General features: G+C 40.9%; 2 protein-coding genes across 3 annotated transcripts in view; one reads left to right on the top strand and one right to left on the bottom strand.

Annotated features, from left to right (window-relative positions):
• Positions 1 to 13,131, top strand: part of ANO4 (anoctamin 4) — a 185,058-nt gene that overhangs the window by 153,223 nt on the left and 18,704 nt on the right. Inside the window, exons 17-22 of the mRNA XM_090275360.1 lie at positions 1,853 to 1,889; positions 3,924 to 4,035; positions 4,993 to 5,050; positions 5,188 to 5,285; positions 7,069 to 7,211; positions 12,597 to 12,749. Of these exons, the coding sequence (XP_090131486.1) occupies positions 1,853 to 1,889; positions 3,924 to 4,035; positions 4,993 to 5,050; positions 5,188 to 5,285; positions 7,069 to 7,211; positions 12,597 to 12,749 (601 nt within the window). The remainder of the gene's footprint in view (positions 1 to 1,852; positions 1,890 to 3,923; positions 4,036 to 4,992; positions 5,051 to 5,187; positions 5,286 to 7,068; positions 7,212 to 12,596; positions 12,750 to 13,131) is intronic.
• LOC150011185 (transcription factor BTF3-like) lies at positions 11,525 to 12,016 on the bottom strand. Of its 2 annotated transcripts, XM_090275359.1 has the most exons (2): positions 11,629 to 12,016; positions 11,525 to 11,571 (listed from the first exon to the last, which is right to left on the bottom strand). In XM_090275359.1, the coding sequence occupies exons 1-2, from the start codon at positions 12,014 to 12,016 to the stop codon at positions 11,525 to 11,527; spliced, it is 435 nt and encodes a 144-aa protein (XP_090131485.1). The 2 variants fall into 2 exon arrangements, with proteins under 2 accessions (XP_090131485.1, XP_090131483.1); XM_090275357.1 differs by having other exon boundaries at positions 11,525 to 12,016.

Raw genomic sequence — 13,131 nt, 5'->3', positions numbered from 1 at the left:
TACAAGTACTCATAGCTTCTTTGGAAATTTACTTAAGATCAGAAAGCCTTCTATCAGTTTCAGATTTTAACACTCACAATGTGTAGGAATTCAGTTTTGACCCTTAACTTTTCCACTGCTCTTATCAGAGCAAACCATCCATGGTTTCTATCTCAACTGCCTAATGAGAAGTCAGACCTGTTCCAGAAATGACGCATCTGAAGCGATGCTGTCCGCCAGTCTCTCTGTTTACGTGCCCTGTCCTGCTGCATCTCACACAAAACCTCACTGTCCTTCTCCTTGTATCTTCAACATCTTCAACAAATGTATGAAGTGTTCACAGATCCCTACTTTGTTCCCATATACTTATTTTTCAAAAGGTTAATATTAGTTGTATGTCAATCCCTGGGTTATTTTGTTTTTAAATTTCATTTCTTCAATTTCCACATCAAAATAATGTTGGCATGTCAACAGCTCCCAAGACCTTTGGGACAAGTGTGTAAAATAAAGTGAGACACTTTGACAAATGTGTGCCAGCATGAAAGATATAAAGGATAAACTAGGTAATAATAATTGTATTTTTGAGAATGGTCTCACCAGTCAACTCTAATTTTCCTTGATAATTAAATAATTAAATGACTTTAAAGATAAGGTATACTTGGAAGAGTAAAATATACTTGGTTAAAATGTCTGTCTTAATTTGTTATTTACGAGCATTTCATTTTTCAGATAAAATTGAAATATATGACAAATCTATACCACAGGATTTCTTATTGAAAATTACATCAGTCTCTCTGAACATTGCACTCCAAGAGTCGGAGATTTCTCACAGCAAAATTTGATACTATGGCCATATTAATTATATCTTAACATAGCAAACCATAGTTATTGTTGAAAGTTCAGAGTCATAAAAAATCTGCATATTTTACCTGTTTATGTAGTTATCAGAAAGCTTGGATAAAGAATTCAAAAGTCAGGAAGTGCCTTAAGATCAATGAATCTGATACCCCTTCTCAGCCACATATGAGGAAGATGATGATCTGAAGCAGAGATGACATAGTGCGCCCAAGCCCGACAGATTGCTGGCTGGTAAAGTTACAATTCCAGCCAGGGGATTTTAACCAGTGCATTTTTACTACTTTATTTTTATATTGTTCAAATCCATCTGACTAGTTTTTTCTTCATTTTTATTTATCACCTTTCATTTTAGAGAAGGCACTTGTTCATTTTCTCAATGTATATCCTCTCTGAGGAATCACCTGGAGTTGGCTTCATGTGACCTGTCCCTCCTGCACTGGCAAACATAGATGCGTGCGGACACACACCTTCCTTTCCCTCCCCTCTCAGGACCCTCCATTTACCAGATAGCTAGGTGAGATAAGGGTGCATTCAATGAACTAACAGAAAAGCAGAGGGTCATAATCTTGGGAGTTCCCAATAATGTGTGATCACTTCAGTATTTGTGAATGCTATAGTCTAGACAATCCAGCAGTCCATAAATAGCAGGGTTACAGGATCTTGCCATCAAAATGAGTCTTTGAGATTCTTCCCTGAGGATGCTGAAGCCCAGGAATGCTGTGACCTACCCAGCATCAATTAGCAAGCTGGTAAGCGATGGCAGGTAGCTAGCTAGCTCTGTCATCCCAGAATTATCCACTCCAAAAGGAGAAGGTTTTAAAAATAGTGAAATGGGACCTTGAGGCTTTCTGTCTTGCCCTGAAAGAACACAGTTATTAAAATTATTTTCATTGTTTGCTCAATGGATGGATATAAAATTATTTTCATTTATGACTTGATTACTTATCTCCTTTATAATTACAGATTTTACAACATCTACAGTTCATTTGTTAAATGCATGAAATTTATTTTACAGCTCTATGAAAGAGTTGCGCTTTTTCTGACCAATTTAGGTAAGTGAAGCCCTTATTATGTCATGGTACAGTATCGTGGTCTGAAAAGTACCTTTTCAAAGATTCATTTCTGAAACTCTGCTGAAAACAAATATTCCATTTATTTTGAATTGCATACAGCAATTTCTTTGCCCACAACAGGACATTTTAAATATGCCTAATCATTGGGGGAATCTTTTCTAGCTAAAGATTTAAAACCTGTCACAAACTTTATCTATCATGAGCTAATGTAAAGTCGGTTTTCTTCTCATGCATAAAAATATATAGTATTGTAAAACTACATGTGTATACAGTGCCCAGAACCATTTAGAAAAGTGTTCATTTGCTACTGCCTACATGTTTTTGTTCATTTAAAAATGTATCTGGTTTTCGTGGTCTATACAATCACAGCAGAGTTAGTTGCTTGGAAGACTAGAGGCCTTCCACCAGGAATGTAGGCAGGCTGACCGTCGCTGTCCTTTGTAAAAGGGTGAGTCATACCTCAGAACATTTCCTTCGCTCCATAAAGCACTAGGATAACCTGGTAGCCGGCTATGCACTGTCCATTTTCCACATTTTCAAGATATGGAAAGCATCCCAATTTTATTATTGAGATATTAGTCATTTTTATTCTATGCCATTTGAGGAAATTACATGTTCCCACACATCACCTGTTCTAGTGCCTTCCCGTATGTAGCTTGTCCAAATAAAAAAGCACGTGTTTTTATTTCGAATCATTATAATACAAGATGCCATTTATTGAGCCTGTCTGTGTACCAGCTCAGAGCTAAGCACTCGGCCTAGCTCCTTTTAATGCCATTGAAATCTTCCACCACCACCAGCTCTTGCCAGGAAGAAAGAGGTTTATGTCCACAGAAGAGGTTCCTGTGTTTGGTAGACTGTGCCCTGTGGCACCTGGATCCAGCCTGGCAAAGATGCCAGTGGAGACATAGCCCCAGTTCAGCTGTGGCGGGGACACCTGGGGACCCACCCCGCTCGCTGACAACCTGGGAGACCCTCCTGTGTAACCAGGAGTTCAGCAGCAGGGTGAAATAAAGCTAAAACCCTTTAAGAGTCCTTTTTCTTCTCTTCCCTTCACTGCTGGGTAGCCTTGTTCCGAAACTGACATTGAAACCATTTTAAATCAGATTCTCCTCCTTTCTCCCCTCCCTTCTCTGATACGCTCCTAGGAAGCGTTGTAATTTGGTAGGAAAGGAATGAATGGGTGGAAATGAGCAACTAGAAGCTCCGGGGATGTGGAGACAGAGACAGCGCTGTTGCATTAAATCTGCTGTCTTCGGCATTGCTGGGGATGAGGATGCAGCTCCGGGGAGGGAGGAGCGCATCTGGCATGAGGTGTCAGGCTGGAAGCTTGGTCCATATTTTCATTCCTATCACAATGTTCAAAGAGCATTTGCTGTATGGAAGTCAAAATGGAACGAGACCAGAACTGGCAACTGAGGAAATGATGAGATAGAGGTGGTGAAAGATCCAAAGGTGAGGTCATCTTGGTGTTTGTCCTTGAGAATGAAACATGGCAGCTGAGGATGACAGGTAAGGAAGTCAGATACCTCCGCCTCCTGAGATGGGCGTCTGACTCCCTCTCACCCAGCGGCATTTGGTATTTCATCAGCAACAGAAGTCGAGACCAAGGAATTATCAGGAGCTGGGAGGGGACCTGACCCCACGCAGGCCTTACTGACAGGCAAAGACTAAGAGCAAAGGGCAAGTCTCCTGCAGGGCGCCAAGACTGGGGGTGAGGCTGCTTCAGCCCAGCTGTCTCCGCGTCCTGTAACAGCAGGACAAACTGTATATTCCGTCCCCTCAAACAAGTCGGTAGCCGCTCCCCACCAAACCCTTGGTGGGCTGGGTCTGCAAGCTTGAGGATCCCGCGGGTGGCCCACTTCACCTCGTGCCATCCGCAGGCGAACTGGGTCCCCTGCAGCCCCCATGGCCTGCCTCCGCTCCCACCCCGTGTGTATGGGGCGAGGACAGACGGGGCTGAGTGGGTGGCAGAGGCAGCCTTGCAGACGCTGCTTCCTTTTTCCTCCACAGAACAGCCTCGCACGGAGTCGGAGTGGGAGAACAGCTTCACCCTGAAAATGTTTCTTTTTCAGTTTGTCAATCTGAACAGCTCCACGTTTTACATCGCGTTCTTCCTCGGAAGGTAAGAACCCGATCCCTCCGCACTCCTGGGCCGGGAAGGGACACGCAGAGGCCACTGACGGGAGGCGACAGAGGAGCCCCTCCTTCGGTGTGATTTATTCAAAGCGTAAAAACGGATCAGCTTCCTCCTTTCCCTTTCCATTCCCATCTCAGGAAATGGTTTTCGCTCACAAGTAAGCACCTGTGCGCCTTTTCTTGCTAAGGTTATGTGGAGGAAAATTATTTGCACATAGGAAGGATGGACTTAAAACTTGTGGACTCCACCTGCACCTGAATCCGGGCCCCAGATCCCACACTTAGAGGGGCAGGTGGTCTGAGGGGCAGGGTGGCCTGCAGCATGTCCTTGACCCCTGACTTCACAGAAGAGGGATGGAAAGGGAGTGATATGGAATGCCAGCCTGGGTAACTCCTGCATCCAGCAGTCACAAGGATTTGGGAAGGGTCCCGCGTTCACTCATGTCCCATGAGTTCATCATACCAGGACGCATGTCTGAGCAGACGGGAACCTGGGACGGGCCGAGGATGGGTTTTGGTGAAATGAATGAGGTGGCCTTGCCTCAGTATTAGGTACTTCGAAATGGAATTCTAGTTAAATCTTCTGATTAAAAAATAAAAATAAAAAAGCATCACTATTATTCAAAAAGATCAGAATGTGTTTCAATTTGACCTGCTGCTTACACAGACCAGAGCACTTGATATTCAGCAGAAAATGTTCAAAGTCACAGCAAGGAATGAGAACTGGCCTCTGTGGTCAGCAGCCCGACAGAGAGGCCAGAAGAGGCATATTCCCCGAACTCCAGAAGCTGCAGTCATGACAGCTCTGGAGAGTCTTCTAATTCCCCGAGACCTGACATGTACCCTACCAGTCATTTTTATTGGAAGATTGCTAATCTGACTATAATGGTCACGGAAGGCTTAGACCTACAGGATGCTAATGGTCTGTTTTTCTGTGTTGAAGATTTGCAGGACACCCAGGTGCCTACTTGAGGCTGATAAACAGGTGGAGACTAGAAGAGGTCTGTATTCTCCCATCATTCCTTGTTTCCTAAAGCCCTGCATTAAACAGCCTTCGGGCAACTTGGCCCAGATTGGAAACCAGATACCCGTTATTCCTCTCCATTGATTCTTGAATTTCTGTTTGCTTACCTCGCAGTGCCACCCTAGTGGATGCCTTATTGATCTCTGTATGCAAATGGGTATTATAATGGTGCTAAAGCAGACCTGGAATAATTTCATGGAACTTGGCTACCCGTAAGTACCTTTGTGTCTGTAGCTGAGAGGCAGCATTGCTCGTTATTGACTTACGTAGGCGTGGCAAGTAAGATAAGCAATACAGACTCAGCAGCGAAGCCAGTGAGGGTACCTGGAACTAAGTTTATGCTCAGGTTTTCAAAGACATTTGGTTTTTGGAAAAAAAAAAAAATTTTTTTTTTTTTTTTTTGAAGACATAGTACAAGTCACATGAACAAAAGTGAATACTTTTTAAGAAGATTGGGCCCCTAAATACTGGGTACTTGCACGCAAGCTGCTTTAAATGACGTCTCTGACCCTTTTAGCTCCAGCATTACAAGTCTCTACTAACATAGATCTCTATTCCCCAATCCCTGAGATAAATCAGGAATGGCAATTTTTTAACCACCTTAAATTCAGACTGGGCAGAAAAGAAACTTATGGAAAGGAGAAAAGTTCAGTGAATCAGAAAAGAAACCAGAGTATTTGTAAATCAGCACATGTTAACCAGGAGAAAAATATTATTACCTGGTGATAACGGTTTATGTTGATGATAACCGGCAAAAACTTGCATCACCTTTGTAAGGATGACCTTGAATCTGCTGTGTTTTCTCAGCTCTGGTCAGTTAAGTGTTAAAGGGACATTAGTGACTTCTATTTGTGCTTTAATTCCACACCTACTGATTTCCGTATCAGCTTGGTGTCTCCATAGAGAACTCCAGGTTCCAGGGAGGACCACTCAGCCAGAAAAACTAGCTGGAACTTGGTTCACTTTGAAAAGTCATCCCTTTGCTCCCTAGCAGGACCACTACTGGTCATTTTCCCTTCTAGATTTAATTTTAGAAAATGTACTCCAAGCCTTTTATGTTTTCTAGAAAACTTTTTAGAAAATAAAGCATAAAATTAAAACTTTAGAAGCATTTTATTGTACTTTAAAGTAGAAACCATAACTTATCAAAATGTTACAGACATCAAGAGAACTATTTTATCTTCTAGTAATGCGGACATAGAGCAAAACTGCGAAGTAGGCAGAGCTGGTCTTTCCTACCCGGCCGCTCATTCCATTTCACATTTGCTTTTGCTTTGTTTTTTGGTGTGTCTACCCCTGGAAACCCTTCCACCTTTACCTTGCCCCCTACGACACACAGTCCCGGCCCCTCCCATTTCCTCAATCCTGTTCCCTGTCCTAAGATGCACTCCCAAGCACGGCTAAGGATCAATGTGCTGACCTCCCAGGGTGAGATGCATTTTATTGGAAGTCAGAGCCGCTGTTGAGCTCAAGCCCAAAGCAAACAAGTCCAGCTGTGGGATGGCAAGCTTCAGTGTGCCGAAAAAAAAGCATTTTGTGGGTTTGCAGATTGTCTAGCCCCCCACCCCCAAGTCAGAATAGTCAGAATACGCAGGTCAGCACCCATGTGATGTGACTATTCATGGCTCCTAAATTAAGCCAGCTAGGCCAAATCTTCCTCTTCTCAGATATTTGTATGTTGTTTTTGTACTTGGCGGTGGGGGTTGGGGGGGGACGGGGGCGGCGTATAGATGCTCTCAGTCTTTTATTAACCCTACAGGCAACACTGAACATGAGACAGTTTCCTGAATGATTAAAATAAGTTCATCAATCTCTTTTCTCACATGAACTATAGCCTCCATTGTCATTTTCTTCCTCTTCCAAGGCTTCATCTCCTTGGCATCCTGTCCTCGGTTTTTTAAAACTATGAGTCTGTATTCAAATGCTCCTACTTCTTATGGCTTAAGTCTTACAAACAGGCATGTATTTTTTAAAGGAACTGATCTCATCATGCAGGTTAATTCAGAACTGGTGGACTAGAAGAAAAGTTCGACAAGAGCATGGGCCTGAAAGGAAAATAAGTTTCCCACAGTGGGAAAAGGACTACAACCTCCAGCCGATGAATGCCTACGGACTCTTCGATGAATACTTAGAAATGAGTATGGAAATATCTACTTTATCCTTCATCCTGTTTCATATAAATGCAAATCCTAGTTCTCTAGCTACATGTAGCCAAAAATCTATCAGTTTTCATCCAGGCCCTCTGTGTGTGGGGATTCTTGAGCTAAACGTAGAAGAGTGTCTTGTTTTAAGAAGCCCAATCCATGGGGATGGTGCAAAAAGTTTATAGACACATCAGACTTGGCCCGACATCACGTTCTGTCTATTGCAATAAATCACCAGGGAACAAAAATGAGTTGGAAAACTTGATGCGCCGAAGAGAAAGGAGTTATCACTCACGGTGTAATTCATTCATTCAGCAGATATCCGTTGAGCCATGTTGTGTTCATGCAGACAATATTGGCACCTGGAGGTGTGAGAGAGAACAAGGCAGGGTCTCAGCGTTCCAAGAACACACAGGATAGTGGGGGAAAGTCAGAGATACAAAGAGTAAGTGTAATAAAGTATCATAAGACGCAGCAATATGAATCAGTACGGGGTAGAGTGGGGACACTCATTTCTCTTGGAGAGAGTTGGGGAGAGCTTACAAATGCTCCAGCTATGTTACACTTTTATTTAAGAAACCAGATTTCTCTCTGATCAAACCAAAGCTATTTATCGTAGTGTAGAAGTAAGAGCATGGGGTCTGCAAATGGATTACCTGGGTTCAGGTCTCAGCCCTATTCCTGATTAACTACAAAACCTTGGGCAATTGCTTAATCTCTCTTTGTCTTAATTTCCTCATTTCTAAACTGTGAGTAATAATAAGAGTAACTACTTATTAGGGTCTTTGTGTGGATTAAATGGGTCAATGCATGGAAAGGGCTTAGGACAAAGCCTGGCGCATAATGTGCTCTCTGTACTTTTTATATTATAGTATTATTATTATTTTTGTAATCTTATCTCCCAGAGGAGAAAAGTTAATGAAATCCAAAGCCCTTAGCATAGTAATTTATGTTTCTAAATTGTTTAAGTTTTGTAACATTGGAGTGAAAGTTAGGGGTAGGAACAGGCAAGATGCATTACTTCTGGAAGAAGCAGTTCTTAATTGGAGGAATCTGAAAATTAAAGACATAATAGAACTGATGCTTATAATATTTCTTAGCTTGCTTATGTCCTAAGTACTTCCTGATGTTTTCAGAGTTTCAGTTGTAAAATGGCAGTGCAATATAACTTGGAGAACAAATCAATTTGGGCATTAATAATAAAACTTAATAAAGAGCATTCATTAAGAGAAATCACCACTTCGAGATCTCTTAATGGACTCTTCTCCCATAAGGAAGGAATTGAACAAGCAACGGTGGTACACTGAGCGCTTGCAAAGCAGCTTTTACATGGCTAGACCTGGAGTGCTGCGAGTACTGCGGTGTCTCTGCAGCAAGAAACAAGTCTCAGTGAATTCTTATTGCTTTCTTACTTTCTTGTTGCTTTGTTGTTTCTTAGTGACTTTCTGCTTTGTTATATTTTTAAAACTTTATTCATTGATATAGTGTTAGAAGTATATAAATTGTGTACAGATCAATGAATTTTCGTGCAAATATAACCAATCTATGTAGGAGAGGGGTTGATAAACTACTGCCCATAAGCCAAATCCAGTTCACTGCCTGTTTTTGTAAATAACATGTTTTTGGTACACAGAAACACCCATTTATTTACGTATTATCTGTTGTTGCTTTTGCACTACAACAGCACAGTTGACTGATTTTGACAGAGACTGTATGGCCTGGAAAGCCAGAAATATTTACTCTCTGGTTCTCTACAGGAAAGGTTTGCCATCCTGTGAGCTAGGTCAAGAAATAGAATATTACCAGTATCAAAGAGGCTCTTTTGTCCCCTCCTCTCGGGGACAAAACACCCTCCCTTACCACTTTCCTGACTTCTGACACCATATGTTAATTTTGCCTTCTTTTGATATTTATATATATGGAATTGTACAATACATATCTTTTGTAAATACCTTTTTTTATTCAATATGATGCTTATTGTATTCTTCCATGTTGTCACAGGTAGTACAACCTCATTTTCATTGCTGTAAAGTGTTCCTAGAATGTATACCTGAAGCAAAATTATGAAAGAGGCACAATTTATTTTTGACAATCACTCTTCTCTTTTCTTTGGTCTTTTTTTTTTTTGCATTTCCACTCCCAGGTACTCCCCAGCTTTCTCCTCTGCCCCTCACAGAACCCCCTAACCTCCACCAACCAATCTCCACTGTCCCATATCATGAAATGTACTTCTTAGGAGGGCTAAAGATTAATGTGCTAGATCGATGCATTTTAATATGAATCAAAGCCTCTGTTGAGTTGGAGTTCAAAAAAGGTAAGTTTACCTGTGAGAGTGCCGGCATCAGTGTAACAACAGATGAACTATTTTGTGCGTTTGCAGATCTTCAGGGCCCCTGAAAATAGGAATGCACTGTTATCTATCCATCTGTTCTACTGGTGATAGACACATGGGTTGATTCTATGTGTGGGCTCTTACAAATAATGCAGCTGTGTTTTGGTTAATATACATACAGATTTCTGAAAGGAACTTATATAGGCGTGTAGTTACCAGGTTATGGATATGCACTGGTGATGTTCAGCAGACACTTACAATGTTTTGAAAAGTGAGTTGTATCAGTTTACACCCCACCTCACAGTATAAGAGCTTCAGCTATCCCACATACTGACTAAAACTTGCTAGTTGTCATCCTTTTTAACATTTTAGCCATCCTGGTTGATATGTGGCATCTTCTCATCATGGTTTTAATCTGACATTTCATGGCAACTAATGATGCCGAGCACCTTTTCATATGCTTATGGTCATCTGGATATCCTCTTTGTGAATTCGTGTTCAAGCCAATATTTTCATTGTTCCTTTTTCTTAGTGACTTATAGAATTTACTTACCTATTCTGGATATAAATCTTTTGTCAGATATACTGGTATATGCAGTGCACCAAATATCTTTTCCCAGTTGGTGGCTTGACTTCTTTCTTGATGGTATCTTTAACTGAATAGAAGTTTCAATTTTTTACTTCTTGAAAAGGAAATGAAGACAGGATATTGAAGATATATATTCAATTACCATGTTTAGTGTAGTATTATTCACAGTAGCGAAGATATGGAAACAACTTAAGTACCCATCAATGGATCAATGGATAAAGAAGTAGCAAATTCAATGGAATATTATTCAGCTATGTAAAAGAAGGACACCTTGCCATTGGCAATAGCATGGATATACCTTGAGCATATCATGCTAAGTGAGATAAACCAGAGAAAGTAAAGTTCTGTATGATATCACTTATATGGCAGTTTTTCTGCTATCTTATTTCTTGTCCATGATCCACCCTGGATTCAACATTGCATTTAGATGCTGTTACCTCCTTAGTTTACTCCAGTCTAAGACAGTTCTTCAGTCTTTGTCTTTTATAATCTTGACATGATCATGATCTTGACATTAGAAGATTACTGGTCAGTAGTTTTGTAGAAGGTCCTTCAATTTGAGATTGTGTGATGTATACTCATGATTAGGTTGAGGATATGCATTTTTGACAAGAGTACCACAGAGATGATTCTGTCTCCTTCTCAGCATATCATATCAGGGTATGTGATGTTGGTATGTCTTCTTACTGGTGATATTAACTCTGATCGCTTGGTTACAGTGGTGCTTTAAATTCCTTTGTAATAAGTATCATGTGGGTAAATACTTTAATACTGTACAAATATGCTTCTCTCTGCTAGTTTTAACATTTCTTTAATGGTTCTTGCCTTCAACAATCATTACCATGATATTTGATCAGTGGTGATTTTCTATTTTCATCATTCCTTCTACATTTATTAATTAGAACTTTACCATAAGGAAGAATGACCATTTCTCCCCCATTAAGTTATTTATTCAACTATTTATTTAGATCATTATATATTTGTATCAGTACAGACATAGATACTGAATCTTCAGGTTATAATCCATTACCATAATTTTGTGGCACAAAATATTCCAGCTTTGGTTATTAGGCGCTCTTTCAAGTTTGTCCTGCACCCTATTGATGTGTCCCACCTTCTTTTTTTTTTTTCAATAGGCAAAGAACTTTATTAATCTTGGTTTCAAACTTTATTCCCAGGCTTTTCAGTTTAATTCGCTGCAAAGAATGATTTGTGTATAAACAAAAACTGAAAAAAGCTGCAGTGTCCAAGGGGCTAGGGTTTAAAAATATTAGAGATCTAGATTTTATCAGATCCATAAACAAAATTTGAAAAAGCAGATCATAATATAAAATGGGAGCTCCCAGTAACTTCTTCAAGTTTAACTTCTTCAGAAGTTGACTCAATTCAGCTTGCTTCATTCTTGGAAGCCTCATCAAAATTCTCCACAAGATCTGGATTTTCATCATCATCATCCTTTCCTATAGCAAGTGATGCTTTTCCATCCACAGACTGTTTGGGCAGAGCTTCAGCCAGTCTCCTTAAACTGGTCAGACTGTCGGCACCAAGCTGGTTTAAGATGCTGGGCAGCATTTCTGTCAGCTGCTTTGTCTCAGCGTGGCCTGTCACGGCGAACGTGTTCGCTGCCAGAGATGCCTGAACTTTAGGGTTGTTCACGTGGATCACGGTTCCTTGGTTTGTGACCATATTTACCTCTTCAATGCCAGAGAGGTTGTTTACCCCCAACTTCTTTAAGGAGAACTGAAGTTTTTTTTTATCATCTGCTGTAGCTGTTCTGTGAACCCCCTTCTTCTTCCTCCGAGCGGGGCCTTTCCCACCAGTGTACACTTGGGCCTGCAGTTTGGCGAGTTTCTCTTGGTTCAAGACATTTTTTTTCATCTGGTTGAAGAGAAAATGGGGCCGCGCGGGTGACTAGTGTTGGTGCTCAGGGGGGTTTGGCAGAGCAGCTGAGAATAAGCGCGCACCCGCAGGGACACAAGATGGCAGCTAGAAGGAGGTTTGAAGTGACTCAAGGCCACTTCCTTGAAAAGTCAGGAAACAGGCTTCGCTGAGAGCTCAGTGCCTTGCCGCACAAGCGCGGCCCCAGGACGCAGGGTTTGTGACCCATCCTGTCCTTTTTCAAGCACTTCCTAACTTTATGACATCACAAGGGATTCCAGGCCCGTCTCATATTTTCCCTGCCTAACGCTGGAATTAAACGTTTCTCCAAGAATCCCTGGTCCCTTTATTAGAGAATGGTATTTCGAAAACAAGATCTGGACCCTGGGTATGATCATTGCTTCTAGGATGCCAGCACTCCAGCACCGGGAGTGCCTCTTTTTCCAGTACCTGCCCATCTTTCTGTTCCCCGTGCTTTGGTATTGGGGAAACTGTGGTTAAAACAATGAGACATTCATATTATTATCCTTTTGAAAATAGTCATGGGAAACCAATGCACCTTCTTCTTTTTTGCCTCTAGTTCTTCAGTTTGGATTCACAACTATCTTTGTGGCAGCTTTTCCCCTAGCACCACTTCTGGCCTTACTGAATAACATCATTGAAATTCGACTCGATGCTTACAAATTTGTCACACAATGGAGGCGACCTTTAGCTTCAAGGGCCAAAGACATAGGTAAGTTGGATTTGGGTATGTGTTTTAAAAGATATTAATCATCCGGTAGATAAAATAACAACAGCCACCAACTTTAGATTTTTACTTATGGTTTCCATAAGTAAACTCTTGCAAAAGAATAATTTCACTAGCTTTAAATAATTTCAGATAGGAAGTAAAACTGCCTATTTGGATGTTTATAATTTCCCATGCTAGAGAATGTGTATTTAAATAGATTCTCAATTTAATTATTTCTATTTTAAGACCTTGGAATCTGGAATCTAAAATTTTGATTTTCCCTTATTTACTTGTAGATCTTCCATAGCTTAATTTTGTTTTGCTCTTTCTTAAATGTTTTCCTAAGTCACATGAAGCATGATCCAGTTTTTTTTTTCATTTTTTA

Source organism: Furipterus horrens, unplaced genomic scaffold (genome assembly GCF_987537825.1).
Source record: "Furipterus horrens unplaced genomic scaffold, mFurHor1.1.pri manual_scaffold_4, whole genome shotgun sequence".
Classification (NCBI taxonomy): Eukaryota; Metazoa; Chordata; class Mammalia; order Chiroptera; family Furipteridae; genus Furipterus; species Furipterus horrens.
Note: the sequence above shows the minus strand (reverse complement) of the source record. Positions and strands in the feature narration are given on the sequence as shown.